We start from the raw sequence: 19,888 nt of genomic DNA on the forward strand, positions 1-19,888 counted from the left end.
CCCCAAGCAACTTTCTTCTTGCCTGCCTGAGGCATCTGGTGATCCTGTAACCCAGTGTTCATAACATCACAATTCATGTTGTCTATAATTATAAAAGACAGATACTGGATTTATGGCATCATTAGTTGAAGTGGGCAGGAAAGGGCGGGTTGGAATGATTTTCTTCATGTTTATGTAAACCTTAGTCATGCAGCGTGTTAAAGAGATAAGGAACTTTTTTGATAGAGGTGAAAAGTCAGCTCTTAAGTCAGCTCTTCCTGGCAGGTTTACAATGTGCAGTGGTTGCAGCTAATGGTTTCCTCAGTAAAAATTTCAACTGCTTCCTTTCAAACTTTTTGTGCTCAAGGTGGTTATTTGGAGAAATGTTACCGATTCTTTTGCTAAAATGCAAGAAATTAAGAATGTAATATAAAACATCTAATACCAATTTTAGGAAGCCGTACATTTTGTCCAGTTGAGTGCTTCTTTGCAGCTTACTGATATAGAAAGTCAGCTTCCAACTTTTTGTGATCACTTTGCTTGGAACTAATTTCTGATGTTTTCCATAGGGACCATTGTGATGATCCACATACCTCTGCACATCATCCATATACATTTTCCTCAAACTACTTATAAAATGAATTTTTAATTGCAAGATGTCTATGTTTTCTTTGGTCTGGGTGTTTTTTTTTGCATTCATGGATCATCATTGGTGTATTTAAAAACTGTTTTTCTGATCAGATTAATTCTGTTAATGATACACAAGCTGAAAACAATTCTGCTTGCTCCCTTGTCTTGGTTATACAGTGTTGCTAACAGGAATGAGGAGGAAAATATAGAATTACTTTATCATTAAAATTAGCATGTTATTGAACAAGTGTCTTAAAATTCAAGTTGACACAAATATGTAAGTATAGCATACTTTTTGTGAAGCAACTAAGTTGTTTAAGTGCCTTTATAAGGAAATTCTGCAAAAATAAGTTCCTTTAACTAGAAAGGATGCTTTTTAGTTTTGTTTCATTGTAATAACTGTAGTTTACCATTTGTCTTCACCAACATCTGCAAATTGAACACTGCTGGCCTCAGTGATATCATCAGCCATCTAACCTGGTGGGCCAGATGAGTGGCATGGGGCCAGTCTGTGAGTCGTGTCATGTGGGAAGTTTTGGTTCTTGGCCAGAGCCAGCATTGGGGTCAGCATGCTGGGTCTGCCTGCGGAGCAACCAGGCGCATGCTGGCTCCAGCCATGGTGTGCTAGATCGTGTTATCTGTCTTGTAGGGCTCCTAGTCGGTCCACAAATTTAACAGCCAAGGAGTGGTGTCAGCATTAATTGCCACAACTTCCAGTTCCAACAAATTTGGCCTGCAGGTTGAGCACCACTGATTTAGATGATTTATGTCCACCGTAACAAAGTACATGAATTGCCCTCTCTCTCTCTCACACTCACACTCACACTCACACACACTCACACACACACACACACACACACACACACACACACACAAACACGTTACAGTTACAAAGCACTACATCTTTAAAATAAAAAATAATTTAAACAAATACTGATTTCTGATGTCTTAAGTAACTATTACTGCTGAAGGAAAAAGTCTGGATATTATTATAAATAGCTTCATGGATACTTCTGGTCAATGTGAAGCTGTGGTTAAAAACCCAGAAATTTAGGGTGTGTGAAAAATAGGGTAGATAAAACACTTTGGCTATTATAGGGTCATGGTAATGTTCTTACTGCATCTGTTTCTGTGTCTTGTCTCAAAACATATAGCAAACAAAAAGGATTCAAAGAGAGTGGAGAATATTTGACACTTGGAGAGAGTTTCATATGAAATAAAGCTGAAAACATAGGAATGAATTTTGTTTAGCTGCAGATCAGTACAAAAGAATCTGGGTCAGATTGAATTTTATTAGTAGATGTTTAGGATTGTGAATCCAAAAAGATGACAAAGCCAGTAGGGAAATACAAATCCCCCGAATGAGTGACTAACATTAGAGGGATAGGGGTGGGGAAGGGAACGCAACTAGGTTACAAAAAATACAATGTTAGCCAACTAACCCCGGGGGTCAGGGAGGGGAGGGGAGGAGGTGGTTCCCGACGCTGAGAGAGAAAGGAGATAGATGCACACAAACCCGTACAATGGTCTGCAGTGGTGGAGGAAGTAGGTCGATTGAAAGTTTCTCAGTCCATACAGAGTCTCATCGTGGGGGTCCTCTGGGTGGAGCGGGGTGGTCCATTGCTGAAGATTCCTCTTGAAGTGGAGCCCATCAGGTGCATTGGGGGGGGTTAGGCGGTCCCCTCTGAGTCCGGTCCAGCAGTGGTCAGTCTGGTGGGGTCATAGTACCGGCAGTGGCCTGTGATGTGCTCCATGTAGATGTCACGGGACCAGCGGATTGTGTCAGGCACCATGAGGCAGCATAGTGGCAGGAGACGTGGCAGGCACGCAGGAAGCTCTCGTTGCTGGGGTCCCAGGCTCCGAGCATTCCCATGATGAACGCGTTGACCGTCACGTCGTAGCCACGGCCCCTCAGGATGTCGGCCAGTGGGGCGTACTTCTCCCACTTGTGAGCCCGAGCGTCGGTGAAGGCTTGGCACTGGTTCTCAAAGGGGATGGTCACATCCATGATCATGATCTTCTTGGCCTCTTCATTCATGATCACAACATCAGGGTGCATCTGGCTCTCACGGCCCGGGACGGTGCAGTTCACGGAGATTTCCCCCACTGCGGCTGGGATGGCCCTCACCAGGCGGTTCTGGACAGCGTTGTGGCGGAGCTGCCAGGCTCTGGCATGTGGCCTGCAGCTGCACAGCGTGTGGGGGAGGGTCTCTGCCACGGACCCTCACTGTCGGCACTTCTTGTCCTGGTGGCCGAAACGGTCGGCTCTGTTCAGAGGCAGGCAGTTGAGGCGGGTGCAGTGGAGGAAGTGCCAGTCCATGAAGTGCCCGCTGGGCACGAAGTGGTTGCTGGAGTCCCACTTCGAGGTGATGTCAAAGACCTTGCCCTGGTTGGGTTTGGCCCTCGGGTCGCTGGTGTACTTGTTTCGGACGGTGTCCTTCAGGAACTGCTCCAGGAAGGTCCTGAGCCTTCAGAAGGCTGGGAAGCGATAATAATGTATGGTGCAAAGAAGGAAAATCAAGCTCATATTGGAAAAAAATAAAATAGCAAATGAAAGTAGTATATATTGTCTTTCACTTTTGGGAAATACTTTTTACACAATTCCTAACTAAATGTGGTATTCGTTGCCCCAAAATATCATTTTCTCCAAAGAACTCAGCAGGCTTATATTAATTTTGGATAAATGGCAGTTATATTTTTACCCTACATAACGTGAAAAGTGTTGGCATGCATATACATTCACATACACGTGTATATGGCAGAGCCTAATTAAATTGTGACTGGATTTAGAGGGTTTGAAATAAATTTTCCATGATGGGAATTCATGCTGTTTTCTCCAAAGCATCTCTGACTGTTGTCGTGCCCTGTACTAGATGGGCCACTTAGGAACAGCCGTTCCATCTCTGTTATCTTTCTATATTTCTTGTTTGTTGGGCTGCATCCATTCTGGGGATACTCTCCTTAGTGACAGAGTCTCTGCTGTTCTCTTGTGGTATGAATGAAAACTTAAATGGATTCCCTAAGGATCAGTAATTTTTTTTATTTATTTATTTTTATTTTTTTTGCAGTCTTACTGGCATATACACAAAAGCTGGTAACTAGTATGCTATCATCTCAGCACATGAGCTCAGAAGACAGTTTCTCTGCAAAGAAGAGGAGGAAACAAATAAGTAGCAAGCAGTATGTCTAAAAGGAAGGGAGTAAAAAAGGTCCATACAACTATCCCCCTATCCTCACCCTTACTGTACCAGAATTGAAAAAGAAGAGTAAGATAATCAAGAATTCTCAGCTATTCTTGATTCAGACATGGGCTGTCCAACTGGTCGCCTGGCGTCAATGAGAGGTTAGTGTGCAGTCCTCGGGCTCCTACCCAGCTGCCTCTCCCCTTATTGCTCTGGCTGCTGTTGCAGCCACATCTCTAGACTCCCCAAACCTCCCTAACTTTCACTTCTTGTTCTTTCCCCAGGGGACAGGGCAGCATAGCCCACAGTACCTGGAGACCCCACACAGCAGTGCAGCAAGGAAGCTGAGGTTAGGCTGTGTGCTTACACGACACAGGTTGGTGAGGTGGAGCAGGACACCACCCATGCATGTGGTACAGTGGCCACCCACGTGTGCTGTAGTGAGGAGGATGTGGCTTCGGGGTCCAGGACTCTCACTAGTGTGAACGTGCTGGTGCAGTCCTTGTGGCTCCTGGCCACTAAGAATTTGGATGTCCCTGATTTATACAGCAACAGGAATGCATTGATTTTTTTGCCTTTTAAAGGTAAACATCTCTTCATAGATTTGTGTTAGCTTTAAATTGGAAATACTTCAATTGAAGTTGATAAACATGACGTATGAGCTTTAAAGTAATATGAAAGAGAGGGAGGTCACTTATAGGAATGCTCACTGTATGGATCCTCATAGAAAAAGATGCAGAGATGGACAGGGAGGAGGGAGAAATTTGGGAGATGTGAAGTAAGCAAGAGTGGGAGTAGTGAGAATGCAATGGGAGGAGGAAGAAAACAAGATTGGTGCATTGCCTTGATAGTGAGAAGCCAAAGCTTGAATTGATGACTTAACAGTGAGTACATTTGATTAGGGAAGTGATGGTAAAAGAAAGCCAGTTGGGGCCACTGAACTCAGGAAGGAAGGGAAGGGAAGTTGGGAATTAGAGGGCCAGGAAAGACAGTGATAGGAGTTGAAGTGAGGTGACTTCAGCTTGGCCAAGATTCTAGGGTTTGTCTACAAGAAGCAAATTCAGTTCAATTAATATTTAATAGCTGGGATGGTGGCAACAGTGGGAGTGGTAATGTAATGATTGGATGTGCTTTTGCCACCCTTAATCTGTCACAGTGTTGCACAAAATATTTCTATGGTAGTTAACACTGATGAGGGAGAATTCCTGGTCTGAATTTTGCTGGTGGAAGTGCAGTTTTACAGTGAGATGGGAGTGAAGAGTGTTGGCTTTAGAAATATTATAGAACTGAGAGGATGTTACAGAAACTGGGCTGACAGAAGACCAAAAAGAACTGTCATATCAGTAGTGCAAGCTTGGATGTATTAACACTAACGATAGAACAAGAAAGTGGGCGCATTCAGCTGGAAAGTAAGTTTGGGTATTGCAACCCCAGAGTTGCAGGAAAAGATATGGCTGCTCCCCCCACATTATCTTTATGGGATTAAAGAAAATAAGGTATTTTATAACCTGGGCTTGACAGATTTATTGTCCTCTTCTCCTCTTTCAGTGACAAGAGAAATAAATCTTCTATCTAGAAGTGAAGAGACTGACAGCTGTGGGACAGGGAGAGTCTTATCCTCTCTTTAGTATAGCTAGTGTTCTGCGTTTTCAGTTTTTATTTTCAAAAAAAGAATCCGGGAATTTTTCAGGGTTTATTTTCCAAACATAAAACCTGTGTTGAAATTGGGATAAAAGGAAAAAAAGAGAGAAAATTGGTTTAAATTGGGAAAAATAATAATACTTTCCTGTGGCAGTGAGGGAGTGAGTAAGGTTGGGACTAGGGAAGGGGCAGGGGTGCAGTGCAGCCTGTCCGCTGCTTCTGGGGCTGCAGCAAGGAGCAAAGTGGAGGGAACTGTCAATGGGTGCAGGGCAGGGGGAGCGCAGCTCTTGCCAGGGGGGTGCTGCAGGCTGTGGGACTGCGCCGAGTTATTCCTCAGGGGTGCACGTTCCTGGATCTTCACATGGGACAAGAGCAGGCTGCCGCTGCAGGCTGGGGCTGGTGGCACCGAGCTCTTCCCAGTGCTTGGGGTGGGTGGCAGCCTGCTCTCGTCTGGCGCACAGATCCAGAGGTACGTGCCTCCCATTATAGCTCCCTCCACAGCTGGCATCGGTTGTTCCTGGGACCACTGCAGCAGGTGCTGGGGTGAGTGGGAATGAGCGGAGCCCCAGGGGAAATGGGGTGCGGTGCAGCTTGTCCCCGCTCACGCCAGCCCCTGCTGCAGTGGCACTGGGAAGGGCTGATGCCAGCTGCCTGCAGCTGTGCAGTGCTGCACCCCAAGCCCCTGGGGCTCTGCTTGTCCACACTCACCCCAACCCCTGCTGCAGCGGCCCCAGGAGCAGCCCACATCACCTGCCTACACCACAGCTCAGCACAGCCCAGGGACTGGGGGGAGTGGTGCATGGCTGGACGCGGAGGGAGGCAGGATATGATCCCAAACTCGGCACTAGCACCTTCCGCCCTGCCTTGGGTCAGAGCCAGGAGCCCCATGCCCCTGGGCAGTGGCTCCAGCCCCGTGAGCCAGTGTGGAGCGGTCAGGTGCAGTGCCTGCCACAGGGAGCAGAGCTGGGCTCTCCCACCTGCCTCCCTGGCAGGGCTCACAACTCCCAGTGCCTGGGGCAGGGCTGCAACTGGAGCTGCCTGGGTGCAGCTGGGACCTGCCTGCCCCAGGAGCAATTCTTGTGGTCCCTCCCACCCTGCCTAAGATCAGAGCCCAGAGCCCTGTGCCCCCAGGCAACAGCTCCAGCCTCCTCCCCCAGCCCCTGTGTGGCCACTGCTCCCCTCTCTGCAATCAGGCACCTGCTGGCAGCTTGGCTCAGGCCCTTAAAGTGGCAGGCACTTAACAGTGCCCTGCTACAGGGTGCTGTGGGTCAGGAGTGAGGGGCAATGACATAGTTGGGCACCAGCATAGGAGGGATGCTCAGCACAACAAAGCAGTGGGGAGGAGCAGGGAACAGCTGCAGCTGGACCCACATCCTGGTAAGTGAAGGGGGCAGGGAGAGCTCTGATTTTCCATGATAAGCCCAAAATCAAACACCAAAATGTATAGATGCTTAGAATGTATTTTATTATAGTGATTGAGACACTAATAGGTTTCCAAATCACTTTATACTTGTAAATATATCAATAAACATTGTGTTCAACTGATATATATATATATAGTGGTGTTTTATTTCAGTAATGGAAAAATGTGGATTTGGGGAGTTGTAAATAGAGAATTTTGCGGGGCGGGGTTCTGCTTTTGTAAATCAGAGAATTTGCTATTTTTAGACACAGAGAACCAGGATTCCTGGTGATTATTGACCTGTTCAACATATAATAATTTTGACTGGCTGCACTTAGCATGGCAAGTGGAAGATGTTATGAAATTGTAGTTCCTTTCTCTTTCGGCTTTAATGGTTATGGAAGAGTAAATGTGTGAATAATGTAGAGTACCCACAGATTTCTAGAGAAGCGTGCAGAGATCTAGTTTTTAGAGATTGGGTGAAATTTGTCTGAAGAAATAGGGTGGGTTGAATAGGCAAAAACAAAGGAAAAGAAAAAGAAAGAAATGTGCATATCTCAGGTCTGTGTATGAGCTGTGTGTGTGTGACTGAGAAGGGTCTGATTTTTAATAAAGTTTCCAAAATTATATATTGTGAAATGATTAACAATTATACTACTGAATATCTAGGAAATATTTTAGCAATATTAAGTAACACTTAGATAACCACAATGATGATTTTATATTAACATTTTCACTTTTTTTTTCCTCTTTAGGGTTGTCTTTTTGTCCCTTTGTGAAACCGATTGTCTTCAATTTATATGCAATGGGGCTGCAGATTCACTTTGTGGTTGACCCTCAGGGTTGGTGCTGCATGGGCATTATTATCTTTGTCTGGCTTTACAACACAGTCTTCATTCCCAAAGTCATCCTCTTTCCTCACTATGAAGAGGGACATATTTCAGCTGTGGCAATTTTGTGTAAGTCATTTTTACTCAATTTCTCTTTTCTACCTAGTAAAAACTGGACCTCTGGACAATAATGTCTTTTCTAACCTTTGTAGTATCAAATCAGGAAGCATGAGAGCAGTCTACCAAAAATGATGTTGAAGCTGACTCTCAAAAATAAGAAAGAACTTTTATTCTTAAATCAAATTATGCAAAATTGTTTATTTTCGTGTTACTTAAGATTCTGGACCTGTCTGCATTTTAGGTAGAATCATGCAAAATGCAGCTGGGTTCTGACACATCACTTGGTACGGTTCAGTATCTCTGTATAACTACGTCTTCTTCCGGTGCAGCCATATGTGAATCATGTCATCTGTCTTTGCTTCCTAACCTGTAAATGATTAGCTGCTCCCTAACGATAACAAATAAATATCTATTTATCATCTATTTCTTGATAAAACTACATCAGATGGAGCATCACAAGCTGGTGCTGGGGCAAAGGATTATAGGTGTATTTGGAATACAAGTTCATTGCAGAGTTCACTCAGGTTGTCTATACTTGGGTTATTCCTTTTAGGATAGACTACCTCACTGCACTACTAGGTTAGTGGGTGGCACTAAGATTTCTGAGGACACAATCCTGTGGCTCTTTTTTGCTGCAGGAAAATGAGCCAGCATATTAATTATTTCCCAGATGAGTGTGAGAGAACTTGTCTGCCTTTGTTTGGCATCTTGGGAGGAACTATGGGAAAGCATTGAATGACTAGTAGCAATTAAGTAGCCTTAGTCTGTGTTTGTATTACTAATCTAAGAATTCAGCTGCTGACATATGATCCTTACTTGGCTCTTGAAGGCCAGCATTTTGAGTTAAGAGCACCAATACCTTTAAGTTAAAGATGTTTTATATGTTAACGGGCCTCAAGTTAGGGCAGCACTCAACGTAGCTTTTCAGTGAAGATGAGACCTTTGGGATGCCCTGTCCTACAGAACCTTGAGAGGAGGGACAACTAGCTAACTGGCCAGCCTCTGAGTTACAAAGGTGATGTAGGTGTACAAAGGGGAGCTTTGAAATTGCAGTAGCCACCCAGTGATATGGTCCTACAGCAAGCATTTTCTACAACTGTTATTCTTTTTAGAGCAGAGGTTGCTATCTTTTTATCCTGTGCAGCATGGACCATATGGATAGAGTTAAATAAAAAGGCTGAAATTTCCAACATGAAATTTGAGTACCTAAACATTGATTTCAGAGGGAAGTATCTGCACCTATGAAAATCAAGCTGCATTGTATCTGACTCCAGCCACCCAGGTTCAATAAATTTTGCTTTTTGAATGGAGTTAATAAGCCTGGTTCCACCCAATGTTTGTTTCCATATGTTACATAGTTAACGTGTAGCCTACGATATGCAAATGTTGTTGGTTTGTCAAACAGTCAAATTTTAGCACGCTTTTCTTGTAGAACCCGCCTTGGCATAGTACTCTCCCACCGTGGATGAGACAACCCAACTGTATTTGTAATTGGTTTGTCAGTCCTATTTCCTAGTTATTTGTGTGAGAGCATATAGTAACCAGAGTATGGAAATGCATAATAGCCTGTTATGTGCTATTAAAAGCTGAATTGCACCTGTCTTTAGACATGTGAACACAGGTTCATGTTTTAGCATTTCTAAATTAAAATGAAGAACATCCTGATTGTAAGTTTGAAAGTTACATAAGATCTTAGAATTATTTTTGTTCAGCTGCTTATTGTTAACCAGGGAGCGTTACTGTTTTTTCTATGAAGCAGAGAATGCTGTTGTAAGTTTTGCTTTTATACCATATTAAAAATAACCAGCAGTCTTAAATATTTACATTAAATCAGGGCTGTCTGACTTCCAGGGCCCCTGGTCCCTGCTGGTGCAACATTTGCTAATGTGGCCTGTGGGGCATGTGGGCTTTGGCCACTTAGAAATTGGACAGCCCTACATTAAATGAGTCTTGGGACCAAACCCAAAGCATAAGGGAGAACAAATCTGCTGAAAACATTTGAACCAATATACAGAATACATAATTTAAAGATGTAAAAAGATAGCTTGGCCTTAGTCAACATATAACACAAAAATATTTATAAGAAAATTGGTTGAAATTATTGTAATATTTACAATGCAGCAATTCTGAAGTATCAAGCAGGATCAGAATCCTATTGTGTTGCACACTGTACCAATATAGAGGTTGATACTGTCTTTACATAAAAAAACTTACAGTATAAGTAAGAGAGACAAACATGGTTGTGATTGTCTGTCATAGACCTTGACCTTGTCATTGACCTTGTCTTCAATTGCTTATAATTTTACCAAAATCAAACCATTTGAGCTCACATGTTCCCTGCTGAGTTTCAGCCTTGGGCTGACTTGTTTTGGAAAAGGTTAATCATGGGAATGATGCCAGAGGAAAATATGTTTTTGCCATGTTTTGCTAAAATATTTTTTAAGGATCTTTAGGATCTTATTGGAGGGGGAACTGAAATTGAGCAAGCATGAGGGCCTTTCTGTAATTTAAAAGCTTTTAAAAACTCCATGAATATCTGCCTAGATTTGGCTAAATTGAAAGTTTTGGAAAAACCACAGTTAACACAGGAGTAGAGAGCCTGCCCCTTTCATGCTTTTAGTGATTCCTCTCTTGGCCCTTCACGTTATGGAAAAGGGAACTACTTGCTTGAAATGCATGAAAGACAGTAGGTGGATCTGGGGTGGAGGGTATTATGCAGGTGAATTGGTGTAGTGGACCTAGTGGCAATGAGGCTGGAACTGGTGAGTGGTGAGAAGACTAACAGGAAGTGTTGGGAGGGAGGAAGTGCAGTGGAGAGAGTGAATGAAAAGCTGGGAGAGGTGAGTTGAACCCAGTGGGATTGATTAGGCAAGAAGAGGGGAGTAAGTAGTTGGTGTTTGACAGTAACATAACGATAGGTGGGAAAGGAGACCCAGGCACCCTCCCGTCCCTCTCCTTCCCCCTCCCCCAACATACTCTTACACCCTGCACCTTGCCTGCAGTGGCTCTGTGGCTCTGGCAGCAAGGAGAGCAGAGAAGCAGTGGTGGTGGTGCCCCATGCAGAAGCAGTAGACACAGGTTTGCTGCAGCAGGGGAAGATGTCACCTTCTTTTTCCTGTTAAAATTGGTGTTTAAATGGATGCTCAACATACATGTTGATGGCAAAAAGGAGATGATATCTATATGTCAAATAGATGCCATGTGGTAGGATTTGGGGGGAGGGGGAGTTAGTTAGGTTTATTGCATTAATAACCTGTGAAATTAGATATAAAGCTACCTGTTAAATGAGAACCCTCTTATTTTCTCCATTCAGTGAGGTGTGGATCTTCTAGAAACAAATTTGTATGATTATGTCATTCAAAACTAGATCATAATCTATATGCACAATGGGCCTGAATTAAGGTTGCAGTGACCACCTTAATTTTGGCATTTTTTACCTTTCAGTGCTTGATTTTAATAATATTTCTGTGTGTGTGTGTGTGTGTGTGTGTGTACAGTATGAATAAACAGGATAGGATCCTGTTTTTCTTTTGTTAAATAAATTGAAAGTTTAATTCTGATTTACTTTTCAGTATGCTAATTATTTTGTCAGTTTTCATTTTTTTTCATTAATTGCATGCTGCCATGCCTTATTCCTATAAAGTGATCATTTGCTTTGCTTGAACTGATTAATGTGACACACACTAATGCATGTCTTCGGCTGGAGTCATTCTGAATGATTTTGGATTTATTTTTCAGGCTACTACTTATGCTCACTATTTTGTATAGTTTCGTTATTGAGATCTTCGGTAGCTGATCCAGGAAGACTACCTGAAAACCCAAAGATACCACTAACAGGTATGAAAGATGTTTTTAAATAGCATGGTATTGGCTGCTTTTGTTGTACTTCCGTGTGTATCATATTTTCAGTATTATAACTTCCAACTAGAAAGAAGTTTAGATTACTTTAAATTTGTTTAAAAAAACCACAGTGCTCTTGGGGGTGATAGAAGGCATCAACATCTTTCATTAGTTGAAATGATGATAAGATTTAAACAAAAAAAATTGACCATAAATGCTAGGTATTTTTTTAAAGTCACTGTCTCTAATCTGCATAATGTTTACTATAATCTCTTGTCAAGGGTGTCAAAGAATTTATTGATGGCCAGCAGATTTGTCTGTGGGTCTCAGACTCGCCTAGTGCAGCATGTGTTTGGGGCACAGGCTAGATTGGCTCTGCCTGTTAGGTTGGCCTAGATTAGGCCCGCACACAGGTCCATTCTGGCACAGGTCCAACCTGCAGGGCTGTCACATGCTTTATGCAGTATATGGGGCCAGTCCAGGGCGCACACTGGCTCCAGTACCTGGGACTGGTCTGTGGGTGTGGACCACCCTAGCATCCCTCATCTGGCCTATGGGGGTCTTATGTATGGACAAACATTCTTTTATCAAACTAGCAATTCAGCATGATTTGTTATGCAAGAGCTTCGGCCAGGTAGTTTCTCCAAGTAGGTAGTATTTGTGTTATAGTCAAACCATTTAAGATGCTCAAGGGAAATATGGGCATCTGTGCTTTCGGACCAGGCATATAACCATGTAATGGTGGTACCAGATAGGAGAAAAGACATTTTACTACATGTCTGGTGAGCTTATTCAAACTATTGTAGTGCCACAAGATCAGGGTGGCAGTCCCACAACATAGAAAAGAGAGGTAGGCACCTGATGGAAGCTGGTTATCCTTAACTGGTTCTTAAGATGCTAATAGCCATTGGAGTCAGTGAATCTAAGGTTGGAGCTTTTGTGTTAAAGATGTGCAAGGCTGTAAAGTGTGTATTTCAAAGACAGCATGCCCAATTATTCAGAAAAATCAGGCAATTTCTCAGCTTTTTAAACAACCTATATTTTTGTTCTTTATAATTCCTGTTCTTTATGTTACTACGCAAACTGCATAGTTCTTTAGAAGAAAGAAGTATGTTTGGTGAGGCAGGCCTTGGTGGATCACCAGAGGACAGTGGCTCCCAAACTCTGACAGATTGTGCACCCCCAATTTTAAAACGATACAACCTTAAGTACCACCAGCAAATGTTTGTCATATAAAGTAATAATAGTAAATCTGTTAATGTGTACCACTGACAGGTTGTCTGGGTATCACTGGTGGTACCTGTACTACAGATTGGGAACTGCTGCCATAGGATATTCCTGAATGGTTACATCAGTGGTTTTGGAACAATGCATGATGCAAGGGTTTTTAAAAAAAAAAAACATTTTTTTTTTTTTCTGATGCCAATGTGCAACTCTTCCTCTCAATAAAGCTGACATTAACAGTGCCTTTTCCTTTATTTTCTCCTTTCCTGTATGTTATTTATGTGCATCATGGTAGCCCATGAGACACCAGACATTAACAAACTGGAAAAGGGATAAGGAGGCAGAGGAAGATTTACCTGCAATAAGTACAAAATATCAGTTATGTATGGAGCTGCTACAAATGAAGCTGCTAACAAAAGGGGCTGCACAGATCTACAGCAACTTTGAAGCCAGGGTAGATCACCAGGCTTTTGAAAATGGACATGAACTAACTGCTGACTGAGGTTGTGGTAGACAGATATGTTTGTGGTGGTGGATGATTCTGTGCCCTGTTTTCCTACTGATTTTTTTTCTGTAGAAACAAATTCTGAGATTATTTTGAGCAAATCTGGTAATGTGATTTAACACGGTCTTGGCCGGTCTGACTTTAGACATTATTACCTTGTCCAAAGAGAGGCAAGATAAAGATAGATACAGCTGTATTACTGCCCTGTATAGTATCACCCGATAAGGTAGTGTTCTATGTTGGAGCTGGTCTGGATGATGTGGGCTGAAAAATCATTTGTCAATGCTGATAGATGAGGGTCTGTGCTGAGATGATGGAATGACCTGAAAGATCGTTAGCGATCTGGAAGATGGCATAGAGTGCACCCTCAGCAAGTTTGCAGATGACACCAGGCTGTGGGGAGTAGTAGATATGCTGGAGGATTGGGCGAAAAGAAATCTTCAACAAAGACAAGTGCAAAGTCCTGCCCTTAGGACAGAACAGTCCCACGCAGTGGTATGGGCTGTGGGCTGACTGGCTTAGGCTGCAGGTCTGCAGAAGAGGAACTGGGGATAACAGTGGACAGTAAGCTGAATATGAGCCAACAGTGTTGCCAAGATGTCTAATGGCATACTGGGCTGCATTGTAGGAGTGTTGCTAGCTGGTCAAGGGAAGTGATTATTCCCGTTTATTTAGCATGGTGAGGCCTTATCTGAAGTATTGTCTGAATGTTCCAATGTCTAGAGTGGAAGGTACGTGGCTATTTTGGGTTATATATGAGGGTTATGACCTTCAGGCTTGCCCAGAGACAAAGATTGTCTCCATTGCTACTGTTAACAGAGTATCCCCAGTCCTGATGTTGACAACTGAAGCCACCTGTGTATAAGGTCATCTGGTCATAAATCAATGGGGATGTGATTGATGAGATGGCAGAGGGTAGAGCATGCTGATTATGTCACTGACCTGGACAGCACGCCATTCTGTTGCGCTGTGAGAGGTGTTATGTCTCCTGGTAGGGTATGCTAGGTCATTTCTGATGAAGGTAGCAAGGCCGTGAATCCTGCTGGCTACACAGTCTGCCCAGCTGTCGCTTTCTACATGTTTCTTGTAAAAGGACTGCACGCAGTTTCATTTCCCTTGCTTGAGTGAGGTATAGCCTTCAACGTTAAGTTGAAGAACAGTCAAGCTTTCCCTCTGTAGATGGGAGAGGTTGCTCTGGCTCATCCTGCAATTAGTATATCAAAATACTGATACTTGGAAAGTGCGTATCAACATTGGAAAAATCAAAAATCCAATTGCCTTGGTAATGACTTAGTTTCACTTTACAGCTACTCATAGAGACATCATGAGAAGGTAGTCACTGTTGTCCCCAAGGTGAATTGTTAGGAATACCAAAGGCTGAACAACAAGTGAGCAAACCGGTTAGAGGATTCATCAGAAACTGAATGAATCCATCAGAAACAGGCTGCATCTCTGCGGTCTCTTCCCCCTAGCCCCGCTTCCTGCCTGTCCTAGCTTCAGTTTTGTCTTGGGATGGGAGGGGGAGAAGGCAGAGGAGGGAAGTCCATTCTGGGGTTTCCCCAGTCACCCTGGAGTGGTTGGGGGAGTGGATTGGAGGCCCCCTACTTTGGGGGGGGGACGGGGACTCCAATCCACCCACCCCACCCTCCAGTGCTGGCTAGGCAACTGGCAGAGTGAGCTCCCTCTGCTCCCTTCCTCCCCTGCCACTGTGAAAACAGCGCCCACAGCAATACTGGACTGTATCAGCTGAGTCCTGCACCAACTGCAGAGACTTCCTCGGCCTGACGAAGGTTTTTTAAACCTGAAAGCTTGCTAAAAATTTTTTCCAACTATTTAAATTGATCTAATAAAAGATATCAGATTTACCCAAAGAACCATGTCTGCCTATCTTGTTTAAAAGGTTCCACTTTCTAAGAGTAGGCCTCTTGCAGAGTTAGCATATCATCTGGGTTCTCTTCTAGAATGTGCTAGCAAAAGTTTAGAAGATACTACCTTAGGCTAAACGTAGACATTGAATTTCTCCAGAATAGGCAAAGCCTTTTATTCTGGGACCCTACAAATTTACAAACCCATTGTCCCACTTTAAGTACCCTTGAAGAACTGAGATAACATTTTTTCCCCTGGGGCAATCTGTGCTGGTTCTAGTTAATTGACATTCAAGCTTCCTGTGTAAATGGCTGTCTTGCACCTACTTCAATGGGGAGGTTAAAGGAATCCAAAGTAATATCTCCATTTTCATCCTTAGCGTTCTGTTCCTAGCTACTGGGGCTCCTTAAGTACTACAGAGTACTGGACTTGCAGGTTGTCTTTAGTGCCCTGTTTTATTTGCTCTAAGACACAGGTGTAAAATATCTGCCTGTGGAGCTGCTCATGGGTCTTGGAGTGGACCCACATGCTACATACACTGTGTGTTGGATTGGCACCATGCTGCAAGTGGAGTGTGGGGTCAGTCTAGGGCACTTGTTGCATGTGGTACCTGCACTGGGTCCAGCATGCAGGGCCATTCTGCAGGCCCAATCCAGTCTGCATACCAGTTCCATGCCATTTACTAGGTCCCCAAGGCCTGATGAATTTGATACCCCTGCTCAAAATCTTTCTTTCTTCTGGCATTGGGCTTTAGATTTCTAATTGCCTTGTCCAGCTACCTAAACAGACAGACATAGTGAGGCTAACACCAGGCAGTTCCTTCAGTGAGAGCATAGTCCAGTTATTCTTAGCTTAGGCCAGGGGCGGGCAATTATTTTGGGCAGAGGGCCGCTTACTGAGTTTTGGCAAGCCATCAAGGGCCGCATGACAGGCAGCCCAGGGCAGACAAATATTCATTTTCTAAATTTTTTAGGGGTCCCACGGGCCAGATAGAATGACCTGGTGGGTCACATCCAGCCCCCGGGCTGCATATTGCCCACCCCTGGCTTAGGCAGTATAGTGGGACATTTTAGACAAGTTCTTCAACAGAGATGAGAAAATTCCAGTCAACTTGTGTAGACAGGGTTACACATGGCCAGTTAAATTATAGGAAATGCATTTTACTATATCCACAATGGTGTCCATTTCCCCTTCTGCCAGATTTTTGTATAAGTTATCGCACCCACTGACATCCCAAACCAATTCAGAACAATACAACCTTAAGTACCACCACAAATTTTTGTCATGTAAATTAATTATAATAAATCCACTGTGTACCACTGACAGGTTGTCTGCATACCACTGGTGGTACTCGTACTCCCACAACTGGGAACCTCTGCTCTAGCAGTGACCAGTTCTGTTTGATCACTTGTTTGTTCTCTAAATACTCGCTGTCCTGGGTGCATTGTTTTGGAGAGAAAAGCATGGGTGTTTGTCTGCTATACCAACTAGTAAACAAGAGTAGGCCATCTAGAATACAAGGAGACATGGAAGTTAATTTTAATTTCTTCTTGTTTTGACCTTTGGATAAGTGGGTGAAATTTTGCTCGTAGTGTGTTTCCAAATACAAATGTTGTCTTCTATGCGCCTAATAACTATGCCTTTCAATCTAGCCCAAGAAAATATGGTGATATTTCAGATTTAAAAACTTGAAAATAATCTTAAGTGCTGATGCACTTAGACAACTTACTTCAACTTCTACACAGAGCGTAGAGTGTTTTTGACTTACTACCTGGGAGTCGCACGTTTTGTCTTATTGTTGTATTATAAATTAAACAGTTTATAGTGTAGGAGATTAAGTGCTTTTTTCATTTCCATGCAAAAAAAGCACTGCAGATTTCTCCCCATTAATTGTCTCTTGCTGATAGGTTTTCTTCCCTTCCTTGGCGATAACTTATTAGGTTAGAGGATGGTTCAGTCCCCCAGGCTTCATTAATTTTAGTGCCTCTTTGGAGGAGGGTGCAATTAGGGTCAACTGTGATAATGCTTTTGTGACTTGTCCTATTTTGTGGTCTCAGTCCTTATTTAGGTATCACTTCAGATCTGTGCTATTTTGTGGGCTCATATGGTGAGATACGTTTTTGCATAGTATAAATTGTATTTGAAAACTAGCTTTGGGTATTTTTGAGCCTCCTGTTAATGGTAGCTATCTTATTAAAGAGTGACACCTTTGTGACACTGGTTTTATGGGAACAGATTGTAAATCATTTTCCATCTGGCATTATTACTAGTTTAATGATCTCGGATATTTGGGCTTCTATATTGCCAGCGTGCAAATGTCATTTTTCAGCAAGATGGGAAAGATGGGAGCTGCCAGCAGGAGGCTCAGAAGTGCCAGTTTTAATTTAATTTTTTTCCATACATAGTGAAAATTACTTTCCTATATAAACTTTCAAAAAATTCCTTGATGAAAACTGTGAAGCTTCTTTTGGTTTATGAAGCATATTTGATTTCCCTGAATTTAAAAAAAACTAAGGAAAAAATTATGGCATTTAATTATATTTCAGGAACTGACAATCGGTGCTTTTGGTCTTCTTCTATAGCATATATCTTTACGTAAACTAAGAAAAAAGGAAGAAGTAAAGTATATTTTACATGACTAATATCATCATGGTGTCAGTATAGTATTTCCCATTACCTTGGCAGCAACATGATCTTGGCCAAGTCACTGTGGCTGTGGGTTTCACAAGTGTCCACTGATTTTGAATACTGGACTCAGGGCAAATAACATCTGTGTTTTGGAGATGTTGAGCATTGAAAGACCACAGTGACTTCAGCTGGACTTATAGGTGTTAATATCTCTAAAAATCAGCCCCTAGATGTCTCAGGCTGGGAACCCAAATTTAGTATATGCCTCTGAAACATGAGCCTTGTCTTCTATGTCTTTCTGTTGTTCTGTCTAGAAAATTCCTACTTTGTGGCGTGTTACAGTAGTTGTTTAAAATTTACTGTGCCTCAGATGATAGACAGGTCAGAAATGTTTGCTTTGTCTTTTGTTTAACTGGTCAGTTTTGTGTCTGATAGGAGATGCTCTTGGTGATTCATTTAAAGAATATCCAAGTGGAAGTAAAGTAAGACTAATTTCAGAAACAGAAATGCTTACTTCCCAGTTTTTGCCAGAGGTTTCATGTTGTCTTAGTGACTGTGAAGGGGAGTACGACGGGTTATTTAGTAAGGTCTTTTATTGGGCTAACTGTATGGCTGAAAGAGATGTTGGATGTCCAATAAAAGATATCAAAATACCTTTACTTCTTACATATTTTGTGCTCCAACCCTACTACAAAGAGAGTAGGATAAAAAATAGGAACAGAAATAAGCCCAGATTGTAGGATAGGTAACACAATTATACTAACCCTGTTATACCAGAGATAAAATACGGGAAGAGATGCTTGCTTGTTGATTTCCTAGTGTCATCCTCACTGATACTAATAGCAGGAAAAATATTTTTTCCACAGAAAATCAAGTGTGTGTGTGTGTGTGTGTGTGTGTATAAAATATGTATGTATGTATGTATGTATGTATAAAAATATTAAAACATTCCCAGAAGCTTGCAAAGCACAATTTTTTCAGCTATTCGGTTGGTCTAATAAAAGAGATCACATTTACTCAAATAACCTTGTTTGCATTTTAGCAACCGTTCATTTAACCCGTTTTTTTTTTTTTTCTAGAACGGGAATTTTGGGAGTTATGTAACAAATGCAATATGATGAGACCAAAGCGTTCACATCACTGTAGTCGCTGTGGACACTGTGTTCGGAGAATGGATCACCACTGTCCATGGTAAGGCCTCAGGATTCCTTCATACTATTAGAAAACACTGAAATTCTTATTTGTTGATTTCAATTTACAATTGTTTTATTAGGCTATCTTATCTTCAAACCTGTTATTGCAGCAGTCTTATTCTCTCAATAACATTTCCTCATAAAAGTGCTTTAGAATAAAGTTGTGTAGGTAGCCAGCTCTGAGATGTACCTATGCCTGTAAAAAAAAAAAAAAAAAAAAAAAATACTGATAAGAAGAAATTACTCAGTAAAATTAATGCTTACTCTGTTTCTCTGGTCACTGTATGTTGATACTGTGTGTGTGTGTGTGTGTGTGTGTGTGTGTGTGTGTGTGTACACACACACACACACACATACACACACACACACACACACACACACACACACACACGTTGTCAAATAAAACTAGAACAAAGAAGTCTGTTCTAGCATTTTCCTTTTGTTGTGGTTCCAGTTTAAAATGCAAAAAGTCTGTGAATTGTCATATCTAGCCACATGTTATAAATAAATGAAGTTGTGTTGTCTTTGTTACTTGTGTAGAAACCATAATCATTTTAAAAGCCTAGATATTGCAGTTGACATATATATGGGAGGGAGGGAGAGACTTTTGATTTTAAGACCTTTATTATAAAGAATAAAAAATGTTTAAGGAGAAAAAAAAAAAAAAGCAGCTAGTTAAAAGCAACCAATTAAAAGCATAGAATCCCACATAGAGCTAGGTATGAAAACAAAAAACTGAAGAACAGTTTAATAAAAATTACCATGAAGAAAACCTTTGCACTTCCCCCTGTTCCCACACATTCATGATCATACTTCAAGGAGAGACAGGAACTGAAGGATCAAGGCCT

General features: G+C 42.3%; 1 protein-coding gene across 14 annotated transcripts in view; it reads left to right on the plus strand.

The window, feature by feature from the left end:
- The window catches only part of ZDHHC21 (zinc finger DHHC-type containing 21), an 81,504-nt gene that overhangs the window by 1,370 nt on the left and 60,246 nt on the right, over positions 1–19,888 (plus strand). For 10 of the 14 annotated variants that reach the window (XR_003096235.1, XR_003096236.1, XM_025215538.1 and 7 more), the window contains exons 2-6: positions 3,678–3,952; positions 4,076–4,375; positions 7,590–7,793; positions 11,523–11,621; positions 18,927–19,038. Coding sequence is in view for 12 of the 14 variants with exons in the window: in XM_025215538.1 (XP_025071323.1) it covers positions 7,640–7,793; positions 11,523–11,621; positions 18,927–19,038 (365 nt within the window). In the remaining 2 variants the exon portion in view is untranslated. Of the gene's footprint in view, positions 1–3,677; positions 3,953–4,075; positions 4,376–7,589; positions 7,794–11,522; positions 11,622–13,143; positions 13,303–18,926; positions 19,039–19,888 lie in introns of those variants that run through there. The other 4 variants (XM_006033660.3, XM_025215541.1, XM_025215546.1 and 1 more) reach the window with 3 other exon arrangements.

Source organism: Alligator sinensis, unplaced genomic scaffold (assembly GCF_000455745.1).
Source record: "Alligator sinensis unplaced genomic scaffold, ASM45574v1 scaffold185_1, whole genome shotgun sequence".
NCBI classification, from domain to species: domain Eukaryota; kingdom Metazoa; phylum Chordata; order Crocodylia; family Alligatoridae; genus Alligator; species Alligator sinensis.